Source organism: Dreissena polymorpha, chromosome 1, assembly GCF_020536995.1.
Source record: "Dreissena polymorpha isolate Duluth1 chromosome 1, UMN_Dpol_1.0, whole genome shotgun sequence".
In the NCBI taxonomy this organism is placed as follows: Eukaryota; Metazoa; Mollusca; class Bivalvia; order Myida; family Dreissenidae; genus Dreissena; species Dreissena polymorpha.
In genome coordinates, this window is record NC_068355.1 from 41,411,677 (window position 1) to 41,438,425 (window position 26,749).

Genomic DNA, 26,749 nt, shown 5'->3' on the forward strand with positions numbered 1-26,749 from the left:
AACTCAACATGATTAAAAATTATTTAAAATTTGTTTCATCATTATACAAGATATTTTATAATAATCATGGATTGAACAAGTGATCATTTATATTTTAGAAGTTGTTTATCATATGTCAGTTTGTACTTATTATAAATTTAATTTTAAATACTAGTTAGTAAAAATTTGTTGAAATATATTATTTGTTGAATTATTTCCTTTAATTATTGTCAAACACTCTATTAGAATTTCATTTATATTTTTTTGTTTTTCAGATGCAATCATGTTTGGTCCATTCTGTCAAGCTATCTGTTTGACCAAAGACCTATATATGAGTATTGTATTTGTGTGTGTGTACCCAGACAGATATTTCTCATTGCCATAATGTTTCATCTGACTACAGGCATAAAAAAAAAAAGTTTATTCTCATGTTTTTTCAGCATTTATGTTTTAGCTCACCTGTCACAGAGTGACAAGGTAAGCTTTTGTGATCGTCTTTTGTCCGCTGTCCATCCGTCTGTTAAATTTCTGTTAAGAACATCTTCTAAACCACTCAGTGGTCTAATCTTGAATTATTTTCACACAAATATTCCTTGGATGTCTCTCTACCAAAATTAATCGAAGAATTCTGAATTTCTATTCTATGTAGAAAAATCTTTACCTATTTTCTTATCATGAGCCAAAAGACTTAGAGCTTTATTTGATAATTGCCTTTGCTATATGTCAGAGTTCAATGTCAGAAAAAAAAAATAAAAAAAAAAAAAAATCCCTACCTACCTACCCACCCAAATTTACCTGGGTCGGGTTATGCCAAACAAACAATTTTTTAAGGATGGCCTCATAGCTTGCAGTTGTCAAATACACGTAAAAACTTGGCTTAATTGCAGGTCATTCTACTTATATTTTTATTCTATTGTTATCATAAGGATAAATATATAATATTATTGAACCATGCTCTGTTAAAAAAGGGAGTCTAATGAATGTGCGTAACATGTCGTCCCAGATTAGCCTGTGCAGTCTGCACATTAACTGGAATTTTGCTAAGAAGATACTTTTTTTAAACAGAAAATATCATAAAAGCGGAAAGTGTCATCCCTGATTAGCCTGTGCAATGTTTATCTGGGACGACACTTTACGCACGTGCATTAAACCCCCTTTTCACACAGCACGGCCCAATTATATTTGCTTTACTGGTATGATCCTTCATAAGTCAGTGGGAGGCTGAAAGGGGCTGAGAAATCTCTTGGTGTTGGTTCAAACCTGCTGAGGGCATGCAAAAACAAATGCTGATAAAAATTGAGCATTTTACAAGATGCCTTTAATAGATATGAAAATGTCAACAAAAATTTATTTTTATCTCAATATTTTGGTTAAATTGCTTTGTCTTTAGTGCTATCAACAAGTTTGCAGATTTTTAAAGGTTTTATTTCAAATTATAAATAACGTGGAACTAACACATAATTTGTTGACCCAATGTATATTTGTTGTTCATACACAATATATAAATACTTGTGAAATCTCCATCTATCCAATATTACAAATACCACTATAATCGAAACAAGATGTTTTTGAGTTTACACATGTCTGCCATTCATGCCAAGTTGTTCAACCCAAAATGTTGCATTTTGTTTTTTGTTTTTTTTGTGGCTGTTGTTAAATTATGTATTAACAAAATCTATTGACCACCGCTGATTCTTTTGAAATAATGCAACAAACAAGTATGCTGAAGTAAATCAATTAACAAGTAGGTTAAAATATTTTTTTAATGACAACGAACATCATTTACTTTAACTGCACTCTCACATGTCAGACAGGGCAAAGAGCAGAAATTGCAATAACTACAAACTGTTAAAACACCTTTTGGGGCTTTGAATACTTATTTAAAGTTTTACATGATGTTAACTAAATTTAAATACATTTTTCGTTAGGTAAAATATATCCTCAGAATATATATAAACCACAAGAACAACAGCCAATACTTAAATAAGTATAATATGTAGATAAAAGTTCAATGTTACACATGTTTAACAAAAGAACAATCATTCTATGCTTTTTAAATAGGTTCCAAAACCGAAATTCATCATATTTAAATAAGAGCTAACCACTTATCCTTTTAACTTAATTTTAAGTATTTTTACTTAGATAGGTTACCAACAAGCCCATCATATGGTATTAAGAAAGTTCATTGTTCAGTTATCTCCTATTGCCATTTCTTCCACTTGTTTCTCCACACTTTCCTCCCGCTTCCCTTTTTCTTCTGATTTCTTCCCTTTTCCTCCCGCTGCTTTCTGCTTCTTTGCCTCCAGCTCCTCAATAGGGGCTGCATTCACAAATGGCAGCTTCTCACGGTATTCTATAACATGGTAATGAACATTAGGGGCCGCATTCACAAAGGACAGCTTCTCACAGTATTCTATAACATGGTAATGAACATTGGGGGCCGCATTCACAAAGGACAGCTTCTCACTGTATTCTATAACATGGTAATGAACATTAGGGGCCGAATTCACAAAGGACAGCTTCTCACAGTATTCTATAACATGGTAATGAACATTAGGGGCCGCATTCACAAATGGCAGCTTCTCACGGTATTCTATAACATGGTAATGAACATTAGGGGCCGCATTCACAAAGGGCAGCTTCTCACAGTATTCTATAACATGGTAATGAACGTTAGGGCCACATTCACGAAGCGCAGTTTCTCATGGTATTCTATAACATGGTAATGAACATTAAGATTTGAGCCTGCCTCAAGCTCCTCAATAGGGGCCACATTCACAAAGCGCAGTTTCTCATGGTATTCTATAACATGGTAATGAACATTAAGATTTGAGCCTGCCTCAAGCTCCTCAATAGGGGCCACATTCACAAAGCGCAACTTCATACAGTATTCTATAACATGGTAATGAACATTTAGATTTGAGCCTGCCTCAAGCTCCTCATTAGGGGCCGCATTCACAAAACGCAGCTTCTCACAGTATTCTATAACATGGTAATGAACATTAACATGTGAGCCTCGCTTTTGGAAAACTGGGGTTTATTGCATGAGTGTTAAGAGACCTAAAGATTAGCCTAATCTGGGACACTTCGTAAATTCATGAGGCCCGTTTTCACAGAGCAAGGGTTCATTTACATTAAACTTTTTTAAGTATTTAACATAAGGACTTACTTTTTCTAAATTTTAACTAAACTTTCGTTGGTTAAAAATTTATTTGTGTTTCTTTAGTGTCATAGACATCACTTTGAAAGCAAAATCCTGCCGAACTGGTTAAAACTTTCAGTCTTTTTCTTTCGATCAAATTTGTGTCCTCTTTTTTTGCCCCATTCCAAATCTCAAACATCATACATTTTTCAAAATAACTAACAAAAGTTCCCAATGAGGGATGTTCACTAAAACATTATACTTTTTTTAAATCGTAACATTAAGTTCATCTGCATATCCACCTTAGCAAACATAATATTAAACATGCTGTTTTTCCTATTTTTCAAGTATGTGAATGCCATAAAAATATCACAATTTAAGACATATTTTTCATTTCCCTGACCATATTTAAAAACAAGAGAGGTATTTGTCAGAAATACAATGCCCCCTATTGTGCCGCTTTGAAGCCATAAATTTTATCTTTGACCTTGAAGGATGACCTTGACCTTTCACCACTCAAAATGTGCAGCTCCATGAGATACACATGCATGCCAAATATAAAGTTGCTATCTTCAATATTGCAAAAGTTATGACCAAGGTTAAAGTTTTGACCCCACTTTGAAGCCATATATTTGACTTTTGACCTTGAAGGATGACCTTGACCTTTCACCACTTAAAATGTGCAGCTCCATGAGATACACATGCATGCCAAATTTCAAGTTGCTATCGTATCTTCAATATTGCAAGAGTTATCAAACTTCAACCAAGGTTAAAGTTTTGGGACACACACAATGAATGAATGACAGACAGGCAGGCCAAAAACAATATACCCCCGATCTTTCGATCCGAGGGCATAAAAACATTTACTGTAAGCAAAATACTGTTTTACATAATTATTCACAGACTTCTTGACTTTTTCACTTATGAGTTTAGCTTTTATAAAGAATTTTCTTAGACACATTTTTTAAATTTAACTTTTTTTTCATACAAGTCAAACTCCAATATCTGTGGGTGGCTGAATCTGAAGGCATTGCTGAAACTTTTAGTAAGTAGGGTACCAGATGCATTAGGAATTGTTACCCCACCATACAGGCAAAAATGGAAATTGATTAAATTAAAACAAGTAAATATGCTTCCTAACATAGAAAAAAGTTCCTTTAAGAAATAGAGTATTATGTAGATGGTTGAACTTCGACCTGTAAGTGAAACTTCGACCTAAAAGCTAGGCCACACTCAATGCCATTGACCCAAAAACTAGACATGCAGATCATCTTTTGCAATTTACCAGTATTTTAAATTAAAATTTACCAGAAATGATGAAGCAACAGTCCAGACAATCCCTCTTTATGAAAATATTGGTCTTTTACCCTTGATTGTGAAATTGAGCTTTGAGTCACAGACATCAGATACGCTCATGCCGTCTCCAACATTGAACAATTGTTGAAAGTTACTTCAAAACTGCCTAATGAATGATAAATATACAGTTCAGTCAAGTTGAACAATATATCAGGATGCATACAAACACCATTTGACGAAGATGAACTAGAGCATCGCATTAAGCCTTCTACTTCACAGAGGCATTTAAATGCACTGCAAGTATGGTAACCTAAAGACCGTGTATAATGTACATACGGGCTGGCATGTATTTCCGTAGAACTTCAGGCACAATGATTCCGTCCTGAACCTGATAGTTCTCCAGGATTGCACAGATGGTCCGTGTTGTGGCACACATAGTGGCATTCAGCATGTGCACGTACTCCGCCTGTAACCAAGCATCCCCAAGATAAGTAACACTTACAGCTACAACTTTGGAATAATAATGTCATTGTTTGCTGTACACTTTATTGAATGTTCGGGGTTTACCAGATAATAAAGAATGGATGGGAGGCCAGAAAACTTTGTACATTGTGAGAAAATTAATTATGCTGTTTCCACCTAAGCACTTAAAATATTCAATCATCCATATAGCATAATTCCATGAAGTTTGTTCTTCATTAAATATAATTTGATGTTAAAATCAAGTAAACTGAAAGTTATTATATAGAAGAGTTGTCAATAGCTAGCCTAATAAAAATCATGTTTGGCAGTTCTGTTTGCACGAGAATGTTGACAAATAAAAAAGGTGAGATATTTCAAAAGTGGAAGGGTCGGCCAAATTTTAATACGGTGGAGCATAAAATAGCCCCCCCCCCCCCCCGCCAAGCTAAATCCCTGGAAGACTTGTCATTTGATGAAGATGAAAAAAATGTATGCATACTGCAGAGGGTACTTTAAACAACAGCACTGCATAACGGGTGCCACGCTCGGCTTCAGGTGCAGTTTTGATTAAATGAAAGCTTGTCAGATTATTTTTTTTAAGGTCACAGTGACCTTGACCTTTGACCTAGTGATCCAAAATTGGGTGTGGCGTGTAGAACTCATTAAGGTGCATCTACATATTAAGTTTCAAAGTTGTAGGTGGATGCAATTTGATTTTAGAGCCAATGTTCAAAACCTTAACAAAATGTTTAGGTTTTAGCACAACACGGACGACACAACCAGCTGGCTATGACAATAACTCGGGTTTTCTCCGAAAACGTTGAGCTAAAAATTAAATAGTATTTCACATGTTATAAACTAGAAATTACATATAATTAAAGAATAAACACAGTTTGCAAGTTAAGTATTATTTACCACATAAGACATACCTATATAAAAAGCAGAAAAAATATTATTCATTTCTAAGGACATTTTATTTTTCAACGACGGGTAGTTAAAATAAAGTTGCCTAAAAATTAATAAAACTCTTAAGACTATTAAGTGTGAGATAATCATACATGAATCTCTGCACGTAACTTTTATTTCATCTAAAACAATCTACATTTTCTTGGATTTTCATGGGTCTGCCCAACCACAAAATTAAATGTTCAACAAACATCTATGTTATATTACAAAATATTCCAAGATCAAACGAAAATTCTGGATTGTATGAATCCACTTAATTTCAAGTCAACAAAATTAAATGAATCCACAGTGATACAAAAGAGCAAGTTTATACCTCTTGGTTCATTTTTTTCTGTCCGTAGCGCACTTTAAGTCTGCGTGCCTGGTAGTCAAGGCAATTGGAGCATGACACCAGCTCACGGAACGCACCCGAGCCCGGGAACCAGGCCTCAAGATCAAACTTCTTTGCCGCAGCGTTGTTCAGTGCACCTAGTAGGGAACACAGTCATCAAGATGTGGAAACTTATTTCAGAAAATACCATGCTATGTGAAAACCAATTGTTTATGTTTATGAATAGGAAAACTAAGTTCCAGCAAAAAATATTTTTCTATATACACAATATATACACTAGAAAAAATACCGCTTCCCATGCAGTAATATGTAGAAAGTTGTAAAATTTTAAAATGTGACCCTGTGGTTGGGCTGGGTATGAGCCCAGGTCATGAATTGATGACACTAGGTAAAAGGCCAATATAAAATGGAAGATATCAAATTTCACAAACATGGATGTTGAAGTTAAAGAGATTATTTTTTGGTCCACATGGCAGTGTGTATTTTTTCACCAAATTGGAAATGGGGCAGGGTCCCTTTGGATTTGGAAATATCGCATACTTTTGCCTAAAATTGGGAAATTAATGTTGTTGATTTTGTTAATGCTTACAAATACTTTCGGAGACGGGTGATGCTCCCAAAAGTGTTTTTTTTTTGTCACAATATTGCACTATATATTCAGATAAAAGGAAACGTGGTTTAGCAACTTAAAAATTTCAAAGGGCCATAGCTCTCTTAATAAATCATCTAACCAGAACCCACAAATAACATGCACATCTCCTCAAGGTAGTTAAGCTTCCCATAAAGCTTCATTGAATTCCAGTCAGTAGTTGGGGGAAACAAGAATTGCACTATATGTACAGTTAATGGAAAATTTCAAATGGCCATAACTCTGTGAAAAATCATCTGACCAGACCCAGCTGATAATATGCACATCTCCTCTTGGTAGTAAAGCTTCCCATTAAGTTTAATTGAATTCCGGTCATTAATTGCTGAGAAATAGCCCGGACAAAAATTGTGCACGGACGGACACAGGGACGGACACACGGACAGACGAATCAGCATAAAAATATTCTTTTTTGGAAGCCTTCAATTTGGAGATTAAAGGTCCCATTTAGGAAAAATATGGTATACAATGTATACTTTTTTCCATTGGGAATGGGTCCCGCTACTGTACCCAAATTTGAACCATAAAAAACACTGTAAAGTCTATAGTAACAATGATAACTTTTCTAATATTTAGCTTAAGCCAATACAAATTGCACATGCATGACTTCATATCATAAGAAAAGATGCCTTTGAATATTGTACATTGAACAGTGTAGGGGAATGCCTGCAGACAAGATTGCGTCAATGGACCAACGGAAGGACGGACGGGCAGACCCCAACAGACTGACAGACATGGTGATGCTTATTCAGGAACTTAAGAGCATCTCTCAGAGGCAGTATTGTTAAGTGCACCAAGTGGGAAACATGGTGGCCGACCAGGGCTGGCAGTACCGGTAATAGTTTTCTATGTCTAAAGTAAGTTTATATCAATTGTTTAATGTTAAAGCCAATAATTTGTGTTTATGAAAGGGAAAATAATAAAGTACAGTACCATCAGTACTTTTGGAAAAAACTTGTTACGTTGAACACTATACAATTTTCCAAAATAATTGTCATACATTCAATCAAGAGGGCCATGATGGCCCTGAATCGCTCATCTGACTAACCTTGCTACATCAACTTAAATTCTATCAGACCCATGTACAATCCCAAGCCAGATTACATTAATGAATACATTCTGACAAAATTTCATTAAGACGTGATGAAAACTGTGACCTCTTTCATCTACACAAAGTTTTACTAGAATTGGTCCGGTGACCTAATTTTTGACCCCAGATGACCCATATACGATCCAAAATCAGATATTATCAAGATAAACATTCTGATTAATTTCATTAAGAGTAGATGAAAGCTATGACCTCTATTGTCTACACAAGCTTTTTCTGTTCAGGTTTTATGCTGTTTGCTGCTCATCAGTATCTAAGGGTTGGAAATGGAGCCTTTAAAACAAAAATCTAGTAAGAAAGGTCTTTAATTAAATTTAACTTTCTAAGGAACTACAAATGCGAAGAAAATATGTATCTATGTGGTAATGGGTTACATCAAGCCAGCTACCTGAAACGATGTTCACTATCCTGTATGGAATGCCCAGAGCCTGATTGAAGGCCTCTGCATTGCCAACCATCTCCGCAAACATCTCCCAGGACTTGTTCTCGTGCGGCGAGGTCAACACAAACTGCTCTATCTGAAAACAGAAATGGAATATCTAATTTGAAATTGATCAGAGAAAAATGTGACATGTCAGTTGGAAACATTTTGTCACACATCATAACATAGGTGTAATTCTTAAAGACTTTAAATGTTTTATTATCAACTGTGAAGTTATCATTTGCAGTAAAAATGAATCAGATGTATAAAAAAAAGTCTTAATAATATTTGATATATGATTATATTGATGACAAAAGCAAAACAATAAGTGATCAAAATCGAATACTTGTTTAAAATAGGGGCATGATGGTAAGATTTACAGAAAAACTGGTTACTGTCCAGTTGTTTTTAGCTCACCTGAGCACAATGTGCTCATGATGAGCTTTTGTGATCGCCTTTTGTCCGTCATCCGTTGTACAGCGTCAACATTTGCCTTGTTAACACTCTAGAGACCACATTTATTGTCCAATCTTTATGAAATTTGGTCAGAAGATTGGTCTCAATGATATCTTGGATGAGTTCGAAAATGGTTACGTTTGCTTGAATAACATGGCTGCCAAGGGGCGGGGCATTTTTCCTTATATGGCTATATATGGCTATAGTAAAATCTTGTTAACACTCTAGAGGCCACAATTATTGTCTATATATAAATGGCTATATATTGCTTTAGTAAAACCTTATTAACACTCTAGAGGCCACATTTATTGTCCGATCATCATAAAACTTGGTCAGACGATTGTCCCAATGATATCTTGGATAAGTTCGAAAATGGTTCCGGTTGGTAGAAAAAATGGCCGCCAAGGGGACGTGGCATTTTTCCTTATATAGCTATAGTAAAACCTTGTTAACCCTCTAGAAGCCATATTTATTGTACGATTATCATGAAACTTTGCCCGAAGATTTGTCCCAATGATATCTTGGACAATTTGTTTAAATGATATCTTGGATGTGTATGAAAATGGTTCTGGTCTGTTGAAAAACGTGGCTGCCATGGTGTTCACTAGTCATGAAAGTTGGTAAGAACATTTTGTTCTAATGACATCCTCGGCTGCACAGAACAGGTCAGTTCCTTTGAATCTCAGGTGAGCGACTTTGGGCCTTTCAGGCCCTATTGTTTAATATCCCAGACTTGAGACACATAGAAAACGCTTTGGCAAGTGTTGTTGTTATTTAACACTAGGCCACCTATCAAATAACAGAACAGCTACCTTTTATTCACTTTCAATACTTAACAACAGCCAATAGTACATTTAAACCTTGTTCTGGTCAAAGTGGGCTTACTTCATGCGCATAGTGTTATCCCACATTGAAATCCCAGATTAGCCTGTGCAGTCTACACAGGCTAATAAGAGACAACACTTATTGCTTTTGTGGTATTTTTCTTTTAAAGAAAATCTCTTCCATTTTCAGCAGAATGAATTTCATAGATAAGCCTGTGGCACTACACAAATGCATTAAGCCCTGTTTTCCCAGAGCAAGGCTCAATAAGAGACTAGTCTCTAATACTCTCTCAAACACAGGAGGGAATGTCTCTAATACTCTCTCAAACACATGAGGGAATGTCTCTAATACTCTCTCAAACACAGGAGGGAATGTCTCTAATACTCTCTCAAACACAGGAGGGAATGTATCTAATACTCTCTCAAACACAGGAGGGAATGTCTCTAATACTCTCTCAAACACAGGAGGGAATGTCTCTAATACTCTCTCAAACACAGGAGGGAATGTCTCTAATACTCTCTCAAACACAGGAGGAAATGTCTCTTATACTCTCTCAAACACAGGAGGGAATGTCTCTAATACTCTCTCAAACACAGGAGGGAATGTCTCTAATACTCTCTCAAACACAGGAGGGAATGTCTCTAATACTCTCTCAAACACAGGAGGGAATGTCTCTAATACTCTCTCAAACACAGGAGGGAATGTCTCTAATACTCTCTCAAACACAGGAGGGAATGTCTCTAATACTCTCTCAAACACAGGAGGGAATGTCTCTAATACTCTCTCAAACACAGGAGGAAATGTCTCTAATACTCTCTCAAACACAGGAGGGAATGTCTCTAATACTCTCTCAAACACAGGAGGGAATGTCTCTAATACTCTCTCAAACACAGGAGGGAATGTCTCTAATACTCTCTCAAACACAGGAGGGAATGTCTCTAATACTCTCTCAAACACAGGAGGGAATGTCTCTAATACTCTCTCAAACACAGGAGGAAATGTCTCTAATACTCTCTCAAACACAGGAGGGAATGTCTCTAATACTCTCTCAAACACAGGAGGGAATGTCTCTAATACTCTCTCAAACACAGGAGGGAATGTCTCTAATACTCTCTCGAACACAGGAGGGAATGTCTCTAATACTCTCTCAAACACAGGAGGGAATGTCTCTAATACTCTCTCAAACACAGGAGGGAATGTCTCTAATACTCTCTCGAACACAGGAGGGAATGTCTCTAATACTCTCTCAAACACAGGAGGGAATGTCTCTAATACCCTCTCAAACACAGGAGGGAATGTCTCTAATACTCTCTCAAACACAGGAGGGAATGTCTCTAATACTCTCTCAAACACGGGAGGGAATGTCTCTAATACTCTCTCAAACACAGGACGGAAGGTCTCTAATACTCTCTCAAACAAAGGAGGGAATCGTATTTTGTGTTTACAAAATCTCTGACGTCCTCAAAGGGTTTCCCAGAGTAAAAATAGAATTTTTCTAATAAGATTTTGTACTCGCAGATTTTTGACGTGATAAAATGGTGTTTACCATACTTTTTCGATAACAATGAGTATTGTAACTGATTGAAAAATGTTTAATGTGCATACAGGTGCTGTTTATATACGGTTTAATGACTTGGTTATTGACTTTTAGCTCTTTAAGTGATCGACATGGAAAATCTCTATGTGGACACATTTGTGTCCGACCAAACACGATTTTGGAGTGTCAACTTCTGAGGGCTGGTATCAAAATACTGCTGGATCAATGGTATTGATGTTAATTTTTTCTGATAAATTATTTTATTAGCTTTCGATTCGTTAAAAATTGTTTGAGTTACATGGTTTACAGTAAAGATGGTGTAGTTTTTCGGCAAATGAAGTTGCACTCCTTGTTTCTATACTAGCATATATACAAAAAAAAATACGGGATTCCCTTCTGTGCTCTCAAACTGTCACAGCTGAAATATTACAAAATAACAGAGCAGCTAGCCGTTATTCCCTATACCTGTTATGCGCCCTCCATGCAAGGTAAAAACAACAGCTAAAAGTACACTCATAGACCAGCTCTCCATACCTTCTCAAACTGGTGCACGCGGAAGATGCCACGGGTGTCGCGGCCATGTGAGCCAACCTCCTGCCTGAAGCACGTTGAGATGCCTGAGTACTTGATGGGCAGGCTCCCTATGGGCACCCACTCGTCCCTATGGAATGCTGCGATTGGCTGCTCGGACGTGGCTATCAGGTACTTCACGTCCTCGCTGCTCTCGTCCTGCTTCTCACTGCCCTTGCCTACAACCTGGTAATCATAGCGGGTGTCGTTGTGTTTTTAGGTGTGTTTTTGCCATCATAACCCTTTATAACTCAGATACGTAACTGATGCATTTGTAATCCCTCAGAAAATCAAGTTAAAGACTTTTCCGACTGGAATTAAGTTTTTAAGATTTTTTCCAGCCCTATGATACTAATTAGCAGAAAACAGCAAAAAACCTAAACAGACTTTGAATTACTCGCATGCTGTTCATGTTTTATGCTGGTTGTATATAGTCATTTTCAGATTGTCTCTGAGCAGGAAACAGTAAAACAGTATTTCAACCATAAAATGACAGTCAGTCAATCTATTTGCACACTTCTTAGACAAGCTTGATTGCCTGTACTAAGTGCCCATACTTAAGCAAGTAACACACAACTACGCTTCTTCAATCACAGGTTGGGGAAGAATTGACAAAATCATACATTTTATATATGGCTTCCTACCTAGAAGAGACCCAAAATCTATGTCAGTTTATTGACATTGATTTTCATTTCATATTGAATTTCAATATCATTTTCAAAAATAATTGTCAACAAGAGTGCCAAACTGTCACAAGATAAGCCCGTTCGAAGGTTTTGGACACCATGCTCATGCTTGAAATGCACTAAGTGACCTCGAGACCTAGTTATTGACCCGGCATGACCCATATTTGAACTTGACCTAGATATCATTTAGATGTAGCATCTGACTAAATTTGGTGAAGATCAGATGAAAACTACTTCAATTAGAGAGCGGACACCATGCTAAATGCTTGAAATGCACTATGTGGCCTCGTGATCTCGTTTTTGACCCGGCATGACCCATATTCAATCTTGACCTACATATCATCTAGACACAACTTCTGACCAAATTAGGTGAAGATCAGATGAAAACTACTTCAATTAGAGAGCAAACACCATGCTAAATGCTTGTACTGCACTAAATAACCTCGAGACCTAGTTTTTGACCCGGCATGACCCATATCTGAACGTGACCTACATATCATCTAGACACAACTTCTGACCAAATTTGGTGAAGATCGGGTGAAAACTACTTCAATTAGAGAGCGGACACCATGCTTAATCCTTGAAATGCTCTAAGTGACCCCGTGACCTAGTTTTTGACCCGGCATGACCCATATTCGAACTTGACCTAGATATTGTCTAGACACAACTTCTGACCAAGTTTGGTGAAGATCGGATGAAAACTATTTGAAATAGAGAGCGGACACTGCTGTGGATGCCGCCCACCGCCCGCCAAGGGTGAAATTATAATACGTCCCGTTTTTAAAAACGGGCTTTTAAAAATTGAAATCAATGTTTGTAAAAAATCAACATCTGATAGTTATCTTTAATGGGGCATTGGCTGTATTCTAAAAGCTCCTCAGGAAAATTCCATAAGTTCATAAATCCTTCAAATATCTTGCTATTTCATGCTAAGGAGTTTTTATGTGAACATGTTTTAAACAAATAAATATTGCTGAAATGAATACTATTCCATCTTTTCCTAAGAAGGAAACATATACAACAAAGCAAACTTAAAAACAACTTAAGTCAAGTTTCAGTTACAAAGGTTTGTGCATGTTGGCCCAGGACATATTACCTTGTATAGTTCCTCATCGAACTGGGAGAGCTGTGCCACCTCCTGCATCACCTCCTTGCGCATGAAGAACGGGGTGTATAGTGGTGTGTAGCCCTTCTCCAGCAGCATGTTCAACGCCAGGTTGATGAGAGCCTGCTCTAGAAAGACTGCCGGGCCCTAAAGAGGGAAAATAATAGTGGAAAAGCGTATACCTTAACCTAATACCATGTTAAGCACAAGTTGAACAGACATACTGTGGGGCCCTGTAGGGGATACAATCTAGCGGTTGAGCGTAGAATGTATGGTAACCTCATGATAAGTTTAACAAATGGTAATCAGGTGGTGAAAATTCACACTATATCATCAATGGAGGAGCACACTTTCTAGATTGGAAAATGTAAAAATGAGTATTCTGTACACGCACGATAATTAAGAATGCAGGGCTTGTGTTTATTTAAATCAATGTGAATCAGTTTGAAAAAAGATGAAACTTGGAACAGGGTTCTTCATCCTGATGTGCAATGATAGAATTGATTTTTAAGTTTTCTTTATGGCACCTTGATGAGCTTAAATGTCTCTTCATGTACTAAATATTTTACAACAAAATATTTAACAGGAAAAAAATAAATTAAAATACTAAATATTGCATCATTTTGTAGGCAGAAAAGATGGGATTACATTTAAGTATAACATGTGCTCAGATTTCCTTCAGATGCTATATTGTTAGAAGCCCCTACTGTCTACCTTGAGATAGTACCCTCTGCCCCCAGCCTACCTTGAGATAGTACCCTCTGCCCCCAGCCACACTGGACCCCCTCTGATCATCAGAGCCATCTATCATCACTATCAGGTCCACATGGGAGTACTTCTTCCTTGCCACACAGTCACCAAACGTGCGCTCTACACCATTTTCATCCTGTAGAAAAGAATACGTTGTTAAGAATTATTGCTATTAAAATGTAAATGTTCCCATAAATAAATTGTTTTTACAATAATTTCAATAACCTGTACCTTCCATCATTTCAAGATCTGACAAATTCTAGTGCAAAATATTATTTTTTTGCTAATTAAGTTTCTAAGACTTTGACTTGCACATGATTGCGACATTCAAGGCAGGAAATAGGATCCGTTTAATCAACTTGATAAGGGTATTCTATCCCTTTGATAGTTTAATAAACGTATTCAGTCAGATACCTAAAATATTTAAAAACAAAAATCATTAATAGTTAATAATATAATACCACCCAATATGCCACCTAGTATTGGCCTAGCATCTTTTCACATATTCCCCCACTGTATACCTCAGGCTTTTGTTGCAGGTACACCAAAACAGGGCTTCCCCTGGCTAAAAAAATTATTTAGTCAAATTCGCCCTACTTTGGCAAAATTCTTCTATTTTGGGCTATTTTTAAGTTTAAATGAAGAAAAAGTTGTAGCCAATAGAATTTTCTTTAGCCAAATAGGTCAATGTGTAGCCACTGGCTAATTTGGCGAATGACAGATTAGCCCTACAAAACTGCAGGCATGACATTTCCAATTATGCAATATGTCACACTAATTCTAGTTCATTTTTGCAAAACAAACACCACTTACACTAACCCACTGCTATTTGTTTTTAATTTGGTACCCAAGCCTTATGTCCAGTATCCACAACATCAATAAAAACAAAGTGGCGACGGATGGATGCGAGAAAAGAGTTGTCTGTGCTTTTCTTAGACAAAACTTAAAACATACTGATTTGTATTTGATTTTTTGTCATGACAGTGGACTTAATTTGCATGAGTCCTCCACCCCCCACTTATTGCAGATCGGCAAATGACGGACGAAAATTCCCTTTTTTCAAAATCAGAAATCCCACCAAAATGTCTTCTTTTTTTTAAACCCCCAAAAATGTCATGAAAACAATTAGAAATTATTTTTCAGCATTTGTTATTATTTGGCACATGGTTGTAACCCAAGAAAAATATATTGTTTACTTGGGAATAGTACCTGTACCACTCAGATTGGGAAAAAAGAGTGTAAACAATCCTTGAATAGGGAAAATTTGCAAAGTGAAATCTTCAGATAGGGAATTATGGGTCTTGAACTTAATAAAAACAAAATGCTGAACCCACCTCATCATTGGAGACGATGCAGGTCTCGTGGAGAAGGTTCCCGATCTCCTTCAGGGACTCGTTCCTTTCCCTCTCATGCACACACAGTGCCTCCTCATTCAGAGCCATCTGCTCATCAATGAACACTCGCAGCTTCTTTATCTTTACCACCGTCAACTCCTGCAATGACATATATGAAACACACTCTGGAAAAATGGTGCTTAATACATATGTGTTAAGTGTTGTTCCAGATTAGGCTCTGCAGTCTGCACAGGCTAATCAGGGAGGACGTGTTCCGCCTTGACAAGATTTTTGTTTCGATGAGTTCATTTACACGAAAATTCCCATAAAAGCAGAAAGTGTCATCCCTGATAAGCCTGTTTATACTTCACAGGCTAATCTGGGATGACAGTTTACACACATGCATTAAACTTTTATACCCAGAGCAATATTTATAGGTCATCTTTTATCAACTTTTTTTATCACTTTGATTGTTTTTTTTTTAATATGACCAGATGCCTACTCGATAGCACTTAAGGTGACATGGAGTCAAGATTTTGTTTGCATTTTCTTCATGTAATGCATGTGTTTTATCTTCATAAGGTATTCACAAGTTTTCTTAGCGATAACAGATATATAGGTTCACGAACATATTAATTGATTTCATATACACTTTTATGTTTCTTAACAACAAATGTCAAAATAAAGAATTACATTAAAAATAATTATATTGTGGCGAGTCACTTACATTTATTATTATATTATTTTATTTTTATATCAAATCAAAAACAAAAGTAATTGTTTTAGAAGATTATACAGGCAATTGTCTTAATAGATGGAACATATAGTTTGTCTAATTTAAATTGGCATCATTTAAACCAAATCCTAATGGCTTCATCATTTTTGTTATATGAAAGTAAATGACTTAAAGAATAAAGAATGCTACGTACAGCTAGCCTCTCCACAGTAATGCTCTCTACATCGTCAGTGAGGCCTGCTGGCACCGAGTCATCCTCACCAACTGGCTCTTTCTTCTGCATAACGACAAATATTATATATCTTCACCACATAACTAAATACAATTATTGTGTCCTACCTTTACATAATTTGAATAACATTATTATTATCGATCTGAACATTATTTTAATGACATATTGATGACCTACTTGATAACATTTAGTAACATTTTTCTGATGAAGTTTTCCGACACTCGGTTTTTTGACACCCTCTTTTTTAGCAAAAATAATTATTTTTCACGACTCTAAATTTTCGGACATACATTTTTTTTCCATAATTAATGTCTCTTAATTTTCGGACTGTATATTTTACCGCACTTTTCTACAGACTTCAGTCCTGTTTTCGTTTATCTTGTGACACTTTGATCATGGATTTTTACAACTGGATTAAGGTATAAAACCTTGCAGATTCATGCCTGAGGGCAATTGACCATTCCACTCGCATAATTGGGTAAATAATCATGTATACAGGTAGAAAGTAATGAATTTACCCAACAGCATTTGAAACATTGTTGTCCTTTCAAAGAAGCAGAATGTTTTCTGTTTTTACGTTTTTTGTTCTATATCATTTCTGACAAGAGTTAGCAAAGCTGTGAAAGTGTTTTTATTTTTTAGGCAGAAAAAGAAGAGTTTATCACAAGAAAATTATTGCACATCGATTTATTGCATTTATTTCAAAATAATCTTAATTTTCAGATACCTTAATTTTTGTCTCTATATTTTCGGACACCAGTACTTTTGAAATATTTTTGGTATCTAAATTTTCGGACACGAAAAAAATAAAAATATTTTTAAGTGTCTAAAAATATAACAGTAATTACCATAGTTGTGAATAGATTATTTATCTTAATGGGAAATCAGTTTGTGAATGCTTTTTTCTAACAATCCTAAGTCATTTTAAAAAGGAGAGTTTCAGTATTTTCCTTTGAATTGGCAACAAAAATAATCTATTTTATACCTAAAAAAAAAACAGGTTGAATTTTCACATAAATGGACATGCATTTTTCTTTTTTTCACATTTTATTAATTTGTTGATATTGTTTATATCACAAAAAGTTAACACTTCAGACCTTTTCCTGGCATATCTAAGGATCGGTTAACTGATCCATTCCCAAACCAAATTTGTTTTTAAAAGTTCCCAATTTGAATTGTTTTCCCCATTTTCCAACAAAAATAATATAGATTTTTTAAGAAAAAAGTGTGTTTATAATGATTATTACATCTCAATTTTATTTGTATTACACCTAACAAATTAAACATTATTCTTTAATTTGGTCTTCTAATTTTAATTTTAATAAAGAGTTACAATGTAACAGGATTTTACAATTGAATAATGTTTTTACAGATGACATGCAACAGTACCAAACAAATTGGAATAAATGTAATTGAATAACCTTGCAAACATTTTCTTAGACCTTTGTAACAATTGCAACTAACCTTCATCTTTTCACCAATAGCTTTGCTGCATACATTTTTCAATTTATTCAACAAGTCCGCCCTGTACCTTGCTGTAAAAGTAAGAATACAATGAATATGACAAGTTTATTCAAACGGAATTGTTGCATTAGACTTTTTATAAAAACATGTCAATTAGAGGCTTATTTAGTTAATTGTTTATTACCATCTTCAAAGGCGAAAACAAGAGAATATCCCATTTATAATATTGTTTAAAAACATATGCTTTTACCTCTTATCATCTAGTTTATTATCACCAACTTAGTATGTATATGCATAGAATATAAACAAATTACTTGTTTACATTAAAAAAAATACATTATGATGATAATTTCAAGCACAGACAATACCAAACTTCCAGATTGATGTCAGACATTCGGTCTGACGGATTATCAAATTCTGTCAGACCGGATGAGTGTGTGTCAGACCAAACAAAAAGAGAGAAAACACAAAATGAAATGACGGTTACACAGAGTATTTATTTATATCATAATGACATATATCAAGTATGTACTATCTAGGAATATCATAAAACAAGTATGTTACTAGATATTATCAGATATCGGAATAGAGATTGGAATTCAAATAATTGATTATCTTCTTCTCATTGACTTCTTACTCCTGAAAGTCTGAACAGTAATCACTCTTGTCATCTTTACAGTATTGATAATTTATTTGTTGAGTTTCTGCGTCAAAGTCTACGACATTATCAGGTTCAGCAGTCTCCTGCTCATCTGAGGTACCTTCAATTAATAGATGATCAATCACTTGAGTCTCGACAAATTAGTTTTGCCAATATTCTCAATATACTAGTATCAGTACCAGGTAATACTTTGGTAAGAAACCTCAGCATATCAGGCAAATCTCACACTACAAAATATAAAGACAATACAATTAGTTGTGAAATAGTCTTTTGGAAAGAAGACAACAATATTTTGAAAACGAAATCACCTGAAAACAATTATACGTCAACGTTATTTTCGCTTCGCAATGCTGTTTACATTGAAGACAATTGACCTTTAACTTCTGCGAGCACCTTGCTTCATGGTCCCGGCTCTCGCATTTTGCAAATTGACATGCACATATGAGCGTGGAACTAGTACTTTATAAATATCCGTTTGGAAATTTCCAGACGCTGTCACGGAATATACCGAGTTGCAACAGTTTGTATTTCAGATACATCGGAACACACTCGGCAAATTCCGTCTCTACGTTCAGAATATTTTACGAATATAGTATCGCGTGATCCGAGTTATTTCGGAAAATAACGCGTTTAACCGAACATGTGCGAGCTATTCTTATTGGAGGACACAAATAGATCGAAAACATAAAAACGACACTGGTATTAACGTATTTAGCTCTACATGTTTTGATGGTAAATATTGGAATTCGACGGAGCATCAGACGATGATTATTAAAGATATTTATTATATTTTTTGGAGTCGGACATTTTGGTCCGACGGAATTGCAAAATCGATCGGACCTTGCCATAATCTGTCAGATATGTCCGCCGGTCCGACGAAGTTTGGTATTGTCTGCAAGCAATGCATAACCATTATCATAAACAGGGGTTGGTTAAGGGTCGCATGTTAGTGAGAAGTCACTTATCACTAGACTGGCATTTAAGGTCGGAAAAAATCAAGAAGACTGAAGTCATGTTTTTTGGCAAAGACCTATAGATTACACAGATTGGAAACTTCGCGCCTTATCGGGCTATCTCTCGGCGGGGTCACGTGGTCGAGAAACTGATAAGAACACTTGGGATCAGCAGACGATTTATTCCATGAATCAATCGGAGTAGTCCGGAGATAGCCGGTGTATCACGATTGCGATAAGATAGCGACGCGTCAGTAGCAACGGCTACGATTATCGAGAAAAGTTATGCGAAAATGTTACGGCGCTGTAGAAAGGCGGCTGTAACTTGGTAAAAAATGATCCGATTTTCATAAAATTAAGTTTCATAGAAACATGAGTAATTATGTTTTTATAAAATCTCGATTTTATTTACCTACAATAAGAATTCATAATGCCGCGATCATTGAAGCAATTGCGCTAAGAACTTCCAAATCGCGGCGAGAATGCTGTTGAATAGTTTATTTGAAAGGCTTTTGCTGATAAAATATTCTTGTATAATTTGGTATTTCAGACAGTTAAAACCTTATAAAATATTATTATTTCAAAAAGGATAGATATATGTGGACACATAGATCTAGGTCTCTGATTAAAACAACATTACAGTATAATAAATGCTATGATCGTTCGATCCAAAAACGGTTTTAGTTCGACTTATTTCAATATTGATTGTGTAGATTTTTTTCAATTGTTTAATTCTCTTTTTATTGAGATTTAATTCATGAGTTATAGGTTATTAAAGTTTTGTTTGTAATCCAGTTTTTTTCTTTTGGTAATTAAATTAAGCTTTCAGTATCGTGGGCTAGGATTTCGCGAAAAGAAAAAAACAAAAACATTTCACGCGCGTGTTAATCGTCGGATCAATTAGCGAACTGAAGATGCTTTGTGTGTTTTTTCTTTACTCTTGAGAATTAATTAAAGGAAGGGATTCTTACTTCAATTATCAGTTTGCGTTGTTGATTGATTTTAATTGTGTGATCAGTGGCCACGGCCGGCGAATTCATTCTTTATATGTCATTGTGATGTCCAATTAAGGTAAGTCTTTGTTGTGAATGTGTTAGATTTTAATATACTTGTTCATAATAGTACGTTATAAACACAATGAAATGCTGTATAAAACTGTTAAAAAAAAGGCTGTTCTCGATTGTGTATCTTATAAGTTGGACATACTAGAACATATTTTGGATTTTACATTTTTAAATTCTGTATCATTTGTGCAATCATGTCGCGTAACAGAGACCCTGATTTTTTCGCTTGGGGTGATAGTGATTTAGACCTTGATGAGCTTTTTGAAGGGGACTATACTGACAATGACTCTGTTTGTACTGATAAACATAGTGTTAGTGTTGATAAGAAAGATATATATGTGTGTCCAATTTGTTCACGAGAATACAAGACTATATATATTTCTTACTGTAAGAGGTTTTGCAATTACAAAACTAATAAATAAGAAAACTGAGAAAAGTGCAAAAAATGAAAAGAAAACATCCGCCAGCCTGAGAGATGCTTTAAAGTCACTGAATACCGGTAATTTGAAATAAACTGGGACTATAGGTCTGTACCAGAAGTTTAACATCAGGCCTATCAGTATGGGAATATTGAAACTAATAACGTCGTGTGCTCTGCTATTGCTTACGCTTTTAACAATGACAATTTGTGGTTTTTATAGTCATCTCACAGCTTTTGTGTTTTAATAGTAAGCTCACAGCTATCTGTTAAAATATGTTTGTATATTAACTTGCATGTGTAACATTGACAGGAAAACTGGTAATACTAATAAAATAAGATATTAAATGAGAATCTAAACCCATACATTGTACTTTCATCTAGTTCTTTTATTCATACCAAGATAAACATATTACCCAGAATAAAAATCTAAAAATCTTATTTCTTCAATTTGAGGTGAATAATGACAAAGTTTTTCACAATGAACCAAAGCACGTTTGACAACATGTGTGTATAATAGGGTAAAAGAGCTTAAAATTGTACCATCTTTGTACAAGGCCAAAATCCTTTAAAATGAACATTATCCTACAGTTTAATTAATTCATACCAAGATTAACATATCACCAAGCATAAAAATCTGACTTAATCTATTTGTGATGAAAAATGAAAAAGTTTATCAAAAAGAACAAAAACACGTTTGACAGCTATCTTGTACAACAGAAGAAAAGAGCTTAAAATTGTACCAATATTGTATAAGGCCAAATCCTTTAAATTGAATATTTTCTTGTAGTTTGTTTAAATCTATACTTAGATTAACATCTTGCCTAGCATAAAAATCTTACTTCAAATATATGGGATGAGAAATAAAATAGAAAAGTGTTTCAACAAAATACAAACCACTTGATTGAATGAAATAACAGTATAAATAGTACAAATTGTACAAAGGCAAAATCCTTTAAAATACCTCATTTTCGTCTACTTTTTATAAATCATACATAGATTAACATCTCACCTAGCATAAAAATCTTACGTTATCAATATGTGATGCTTAATGAAGAAGTTTATAGAAAAATGCTTCGGGCCTTTCAATTTTTCAAAAATTATCGAAAATGAACGAATCCAGTGTTCTCTTTCAAATTCCGATAAATTAATAATTAATTAGAATAATAACTACCAAAACCTAAAGAATTATCAAGACAGAAAATAAATACTTATTTCTTATCACACAAAAAATATTCAATATGTCTTTTTTCGGAGACCGACTTTGCTATTACGTAAAGTTCGTAACGTTGCGCTTTCAGGCATTCATTGCTCTGCAAACTGACAACCGAGCGCTAAAAACACTAATTAACACATTAATATTGTTAATAACAATATCAAAATAATATAAACTAACCAGATCATGCTCAGAATACCCTACGACATCAAATATTAACGACTAATTACGAAGAATAATTGTTTGCTTTATAAGAAAATGGCCGACAGCAGCTGGAACAGGGAATAATCTACAGGTACACCGGCATCTCCAAAATCAATGTCACGTGACCCGCGTCCGCCGATAGATATTATCGCATATCGCTATAGCGGAGACGAGAGATTCCAATCTGTGTAATCTATAGGTCTTTGTTTTTGGTAATACATGTATCTTCTATTTCTTGAAATTTGTTGCAGTATTATACCATTTGAAATCACTGAATACAAAATGTAAATTGTGAATCATGCTCATTCAATGATCTTAATTTTTAATTGAATTAACATTCAAGTAAACAAGGGCTGTTTGTAAAACATGCATGCCCCCCATATGGGCTCTCCGTTGTAGTGACAGCAATTGTGTGAATATGATTTTTGTCACTGTGACCTTGACCTTTGACCTTGTGACCTGAAAATCAATACGGGTCATCTGCCAGTCATGATCAATGTACCTATGAAGTTTCATTATCCTAGCCATAAGCGTTCTTGAATTATCATCCGGAAACCATTTTACTATTTCGGGTCACCGTGACCTTGAACTTTGACCTAGTGACCTGAAAATCAATAGGGTTTATCTGCGAGTCATGATCAATCTACCTATCAAGTTTCATGATCCTAGAAATAAGCGTTCTTCAGTTATCATCTGGAAACCATTTTACTATTTCGGGTCACCTTGAACTTGACCTTTGACCTAGTGACCTCAAAATCGATAGGGGTCACCTGCGAGTCATGATCAATGTACCTATGAAGTTTCATGATCCTTAGCATAAGCGTTCTTGAGTTATCATCCGGAAACCATTTTACTGTTTCGGGTCACCATGACCTTGATCTTTGACCTAGTGACCTCAAAATCAATAAGGGTCATCTGCAAGTCATGATCAATGTACCTATGAAGTTTTATGATCGTAGCCATTAGCGTTCTTGAGTTATCATCCGGAACCATTTAACTATTTCAGGTCACCGTGACCTTGACCTTTGATATAGTGACCTGAAAATCAATAGGGGTCAACTGCGAGTCATGATCAATCTATCTATCAAGTTTCATGATCCTATACATAAGCGTTCTTGAGTTATCATCCGGAAACCATTTTACTATTTCGGGTCACCGTGACCTTGACCTTTGACCTTGTGACCTGAAAATCAATAGGGGTCATCTGCGAGTCATGATCAATGTACCTATGAAGTTTCATGATCCTAGGCATAAGCGTTCTTGAGTTATCATCCGGAAACCATTTTACAATTTGGGGTCACCGTGACCTTGACCTTTGACCTAGTGACCTGAAAATCAATAGGGGTCATCTGCCAGCCATTATCAATCTACCTACGAAGTTTCATGATACTAGGCATAAGCCTTCTTGAGTTATCATCCGGAAACCATTTTACTATTTCCGGTCACTGCAGGGGGTTTTTTTAGGAAAAGGGGAAGACGTTGGACGCTGGGTTAAAGGGGAAAACCGAGCGCGAAAGAGACATATTTGGGGAAAAAATAAAAACTGTTCATTTCAATGTCTATAACTCACCTACAGACTTCAGGTTTTTTTTAGAAAAAGAGGCATGTCTCTGACCTTTTTGTTCTTAAACACATGAACAAGTATGATATTAAAGTCAAAGTCCTAAAAAAGTTGCAGGTGTAGATCTAATAATGGGAAATGTTTTCAACTGGGGCCGGGGAACGATGTCAATACTATGATTTCAATTTCATGATGAATGGGTTGACGATCTAGATCTGCTACAGTATTGGCAGGGAAAGGTGCGGCAGCTGCCGATTGTCTACTTTTACTTTCACAATAATCCGACAGTATTAATCGATGTTGATTACATGTACCTCCGAATCCTGCTGGGTTTCAACGGTTTTTGATGATTCATTCTTAAAAAATGCGTCAACGCAATTAATTTTTTCCGAGTCCGAACGTTTTATTTTGTTTGTGTATGAACACTAATTGTGAGACTTTTTTCTGTTTTAACGTTTTTACCTTGGCTTTCACATAACCCAGATGAAAACTCGACTGGTTTCCGGTAATAAATTGACGAAACACCCTTCTCGCGCAAGACCGGAATCCAGTAAAATAGTCACATGATTAATACGATTAGTTGCCCGGTTTCCATGACGTAATTTAAGAGCTATATATAGAATCACTGGGATTCCCAGATTTGAGTGTTCGTCGGAAGAGAGAGAGAGAGAGATCGTTGTACATGGTACAAATTGGATAAGTGTCGACTTCCCAAAAGAAAAAAAACATTTCCTTGAGGGTAAAATATTATATTTTGGTGAAAAAAAAAATTTTTGGAGGGGAAATGGTATTTTTAGGGGAAAAATTCTGGTAGGGGAAGACGCCGAATATCGGCGTCACTTTCTTAGTAAAAAAAACCCCTGCACTGTGACCTTGACCTTTGACCTAGTGACCTGAAAATCTATAGGAGTCATCTGCGAGTCATGATCAATCTACCTATCAAGTTTCATGATCCTAGGCCTAAGCATTCTTGAGTTATCATCCAGAAACCATTTTACTATTTCGGGCCACTGTGACCTTGACCTTAACCCTAGTGACCCGAAAATCAATAGGGGTCATCTGCAAGTCATGATCAATCTACCTATCAAGTTTCATGATCCTAGGCCTAAGCATTCTTGAGTTATCATCCTGAAACCATTTTACTATTTCGGGTCACCGTGACCTTGACCTTTGACCTAGTGACCTCAAAATCAATAGGGGTCATCTGCAAGTCATGATCAATGTACCTATGAAGTAACATGATTCTAGACCCAAGCGTTCTTGAGTTATCATCCGGAAACCACCTGGTGGACGGACTAACAGACAGACCGACATGTGCAAAGCAATATACTCCCTCTTCTTTGAAGGGGGGCATAAAAAAACACACCACTCAATAAAAGCATTCAAGATTGCATCAAAAATCTCAATATATTTCATACATGCCAGAAATGTTCAGATCCGAATTGGGACATTCCATTAAAAAATGTCGGGACATTTGACCAAAAAGCGGGACACATAGAACGATCAATCATGCCACCTTTACTGTAATCAGTAATCAGTATTTTACTTAAATTTTTTTAATTATTTCTGATAAAAATTGACGATAAATGTGTTTAAGAATTTCATGATTCCAGACGTTCTCCATTCTCCAGAAGTAAACACACCTGCACTATGTGGATGAATCCATGACATGAAATTTCGGGGCATGCCTCTATTTGACATCCATTTGGGACAGAAGCATGTGTAATTGTTCAATGCAATGTGCGCGCATCGAGCACTGTTTTTATTCAACCAATCATCAATTAACTCTCAATTTAGATTGATGCAATAAGTACAAATTATTTTCTGAAAATCAGTCGAAAACAAAAGTAAATTTATGCGAAACATCAATGTGTATCGGTCAGTGCTCAATATGTTTGATATATCAAATTGGTGTTTTGCCAGGTTTTTTAGCCTCGGATGGTTTAAAAAACAGAATACCGCGTAATAATATCTTTGGACTTGAATTGGGCCATGAAATACAAAAGCAGTCTACTTTTATTTCACTAGGATGCATTTATCGCTGGCAATTAGCGACCCCTTTGTATCGTTAAAACACCATGGTATGAAAGCCCGATAAAATCAATAATTTGCCGACAGATTGCTGATAAGGTGTGACTGTCAAATACATCACTGGATCACACAACTTGTAGACATGGAATCTACTATCTCTTAAAAACAAAAAAACATTTTAGCCCAAAATGCGCTCTTTGCTGACGCCAGATAAAATCAAGTGTGGCAGCAACAATGATTTGAATGTTAAGACAGCTGTTACCGATGCGTTTAAACCGCATGTGTTTAAAACATACAACGATTTCATTAATATCTTCAAAATATACAATTTATAGGAATTGCATCATTCATCCGAAAAAAAATATCCGAACATCCATCACAATAAACGTAACTCACCTTTTCTCCAGTTATTGTCATGGTCGACAACTTTATCCACCAAAGTAACATCCTTGAATCTCTTTGCTTGATTTTCTCGTATTTTATTGGGATCTCCGCCCTTATCTGAACGGAATAATTCAATATCCAACACCATCTTCGCCGGCCAAATGAGAAAACGTCAAAGCACTTCCTTTTCAGTACAATCAATACCGAACTG

The 26,749-nt window shown here is 35.6% G+C and overlaps 1 protein-coding gene across 1 annotated transcript; it reads right to left on the reverse strand.

Annotated features, from left to right (window-relative positions):
• Positions 1-1,388: 1,388 nt before the first annotated feature.
• LOC127877765 (probable serine--tRNA ligase, cytoplasmic) lies at positions 1,389-26,749 on the reverse strand. Its single transcript, XM_052423983.1, has 11 exons — positions 26,551-26,749; positions 18,047-18,117; positions 16,544-16,627; positions 15,615-15,773; positions 14,276-14,416; positions 13,522-13,677; positions 11,704-11,925; positions 8,319-8,448; positions 6,159-6,313; positions 4,754-4,883; positions 1,389-2,332 (listed from the first exon to the last, which is right to left on the reverse strand). The coding sequence occupies exons 1-11, from the start codon at positions 26,684-26,686 to the stop codon at positions 2,169-2,171; spliced, it is 1,548 nt and encodes a 515-aa protein (XP_052279943.1). The 5' UTR covers positions 26,687-26,749; the 3' UTR covers positions 1,389-2,168.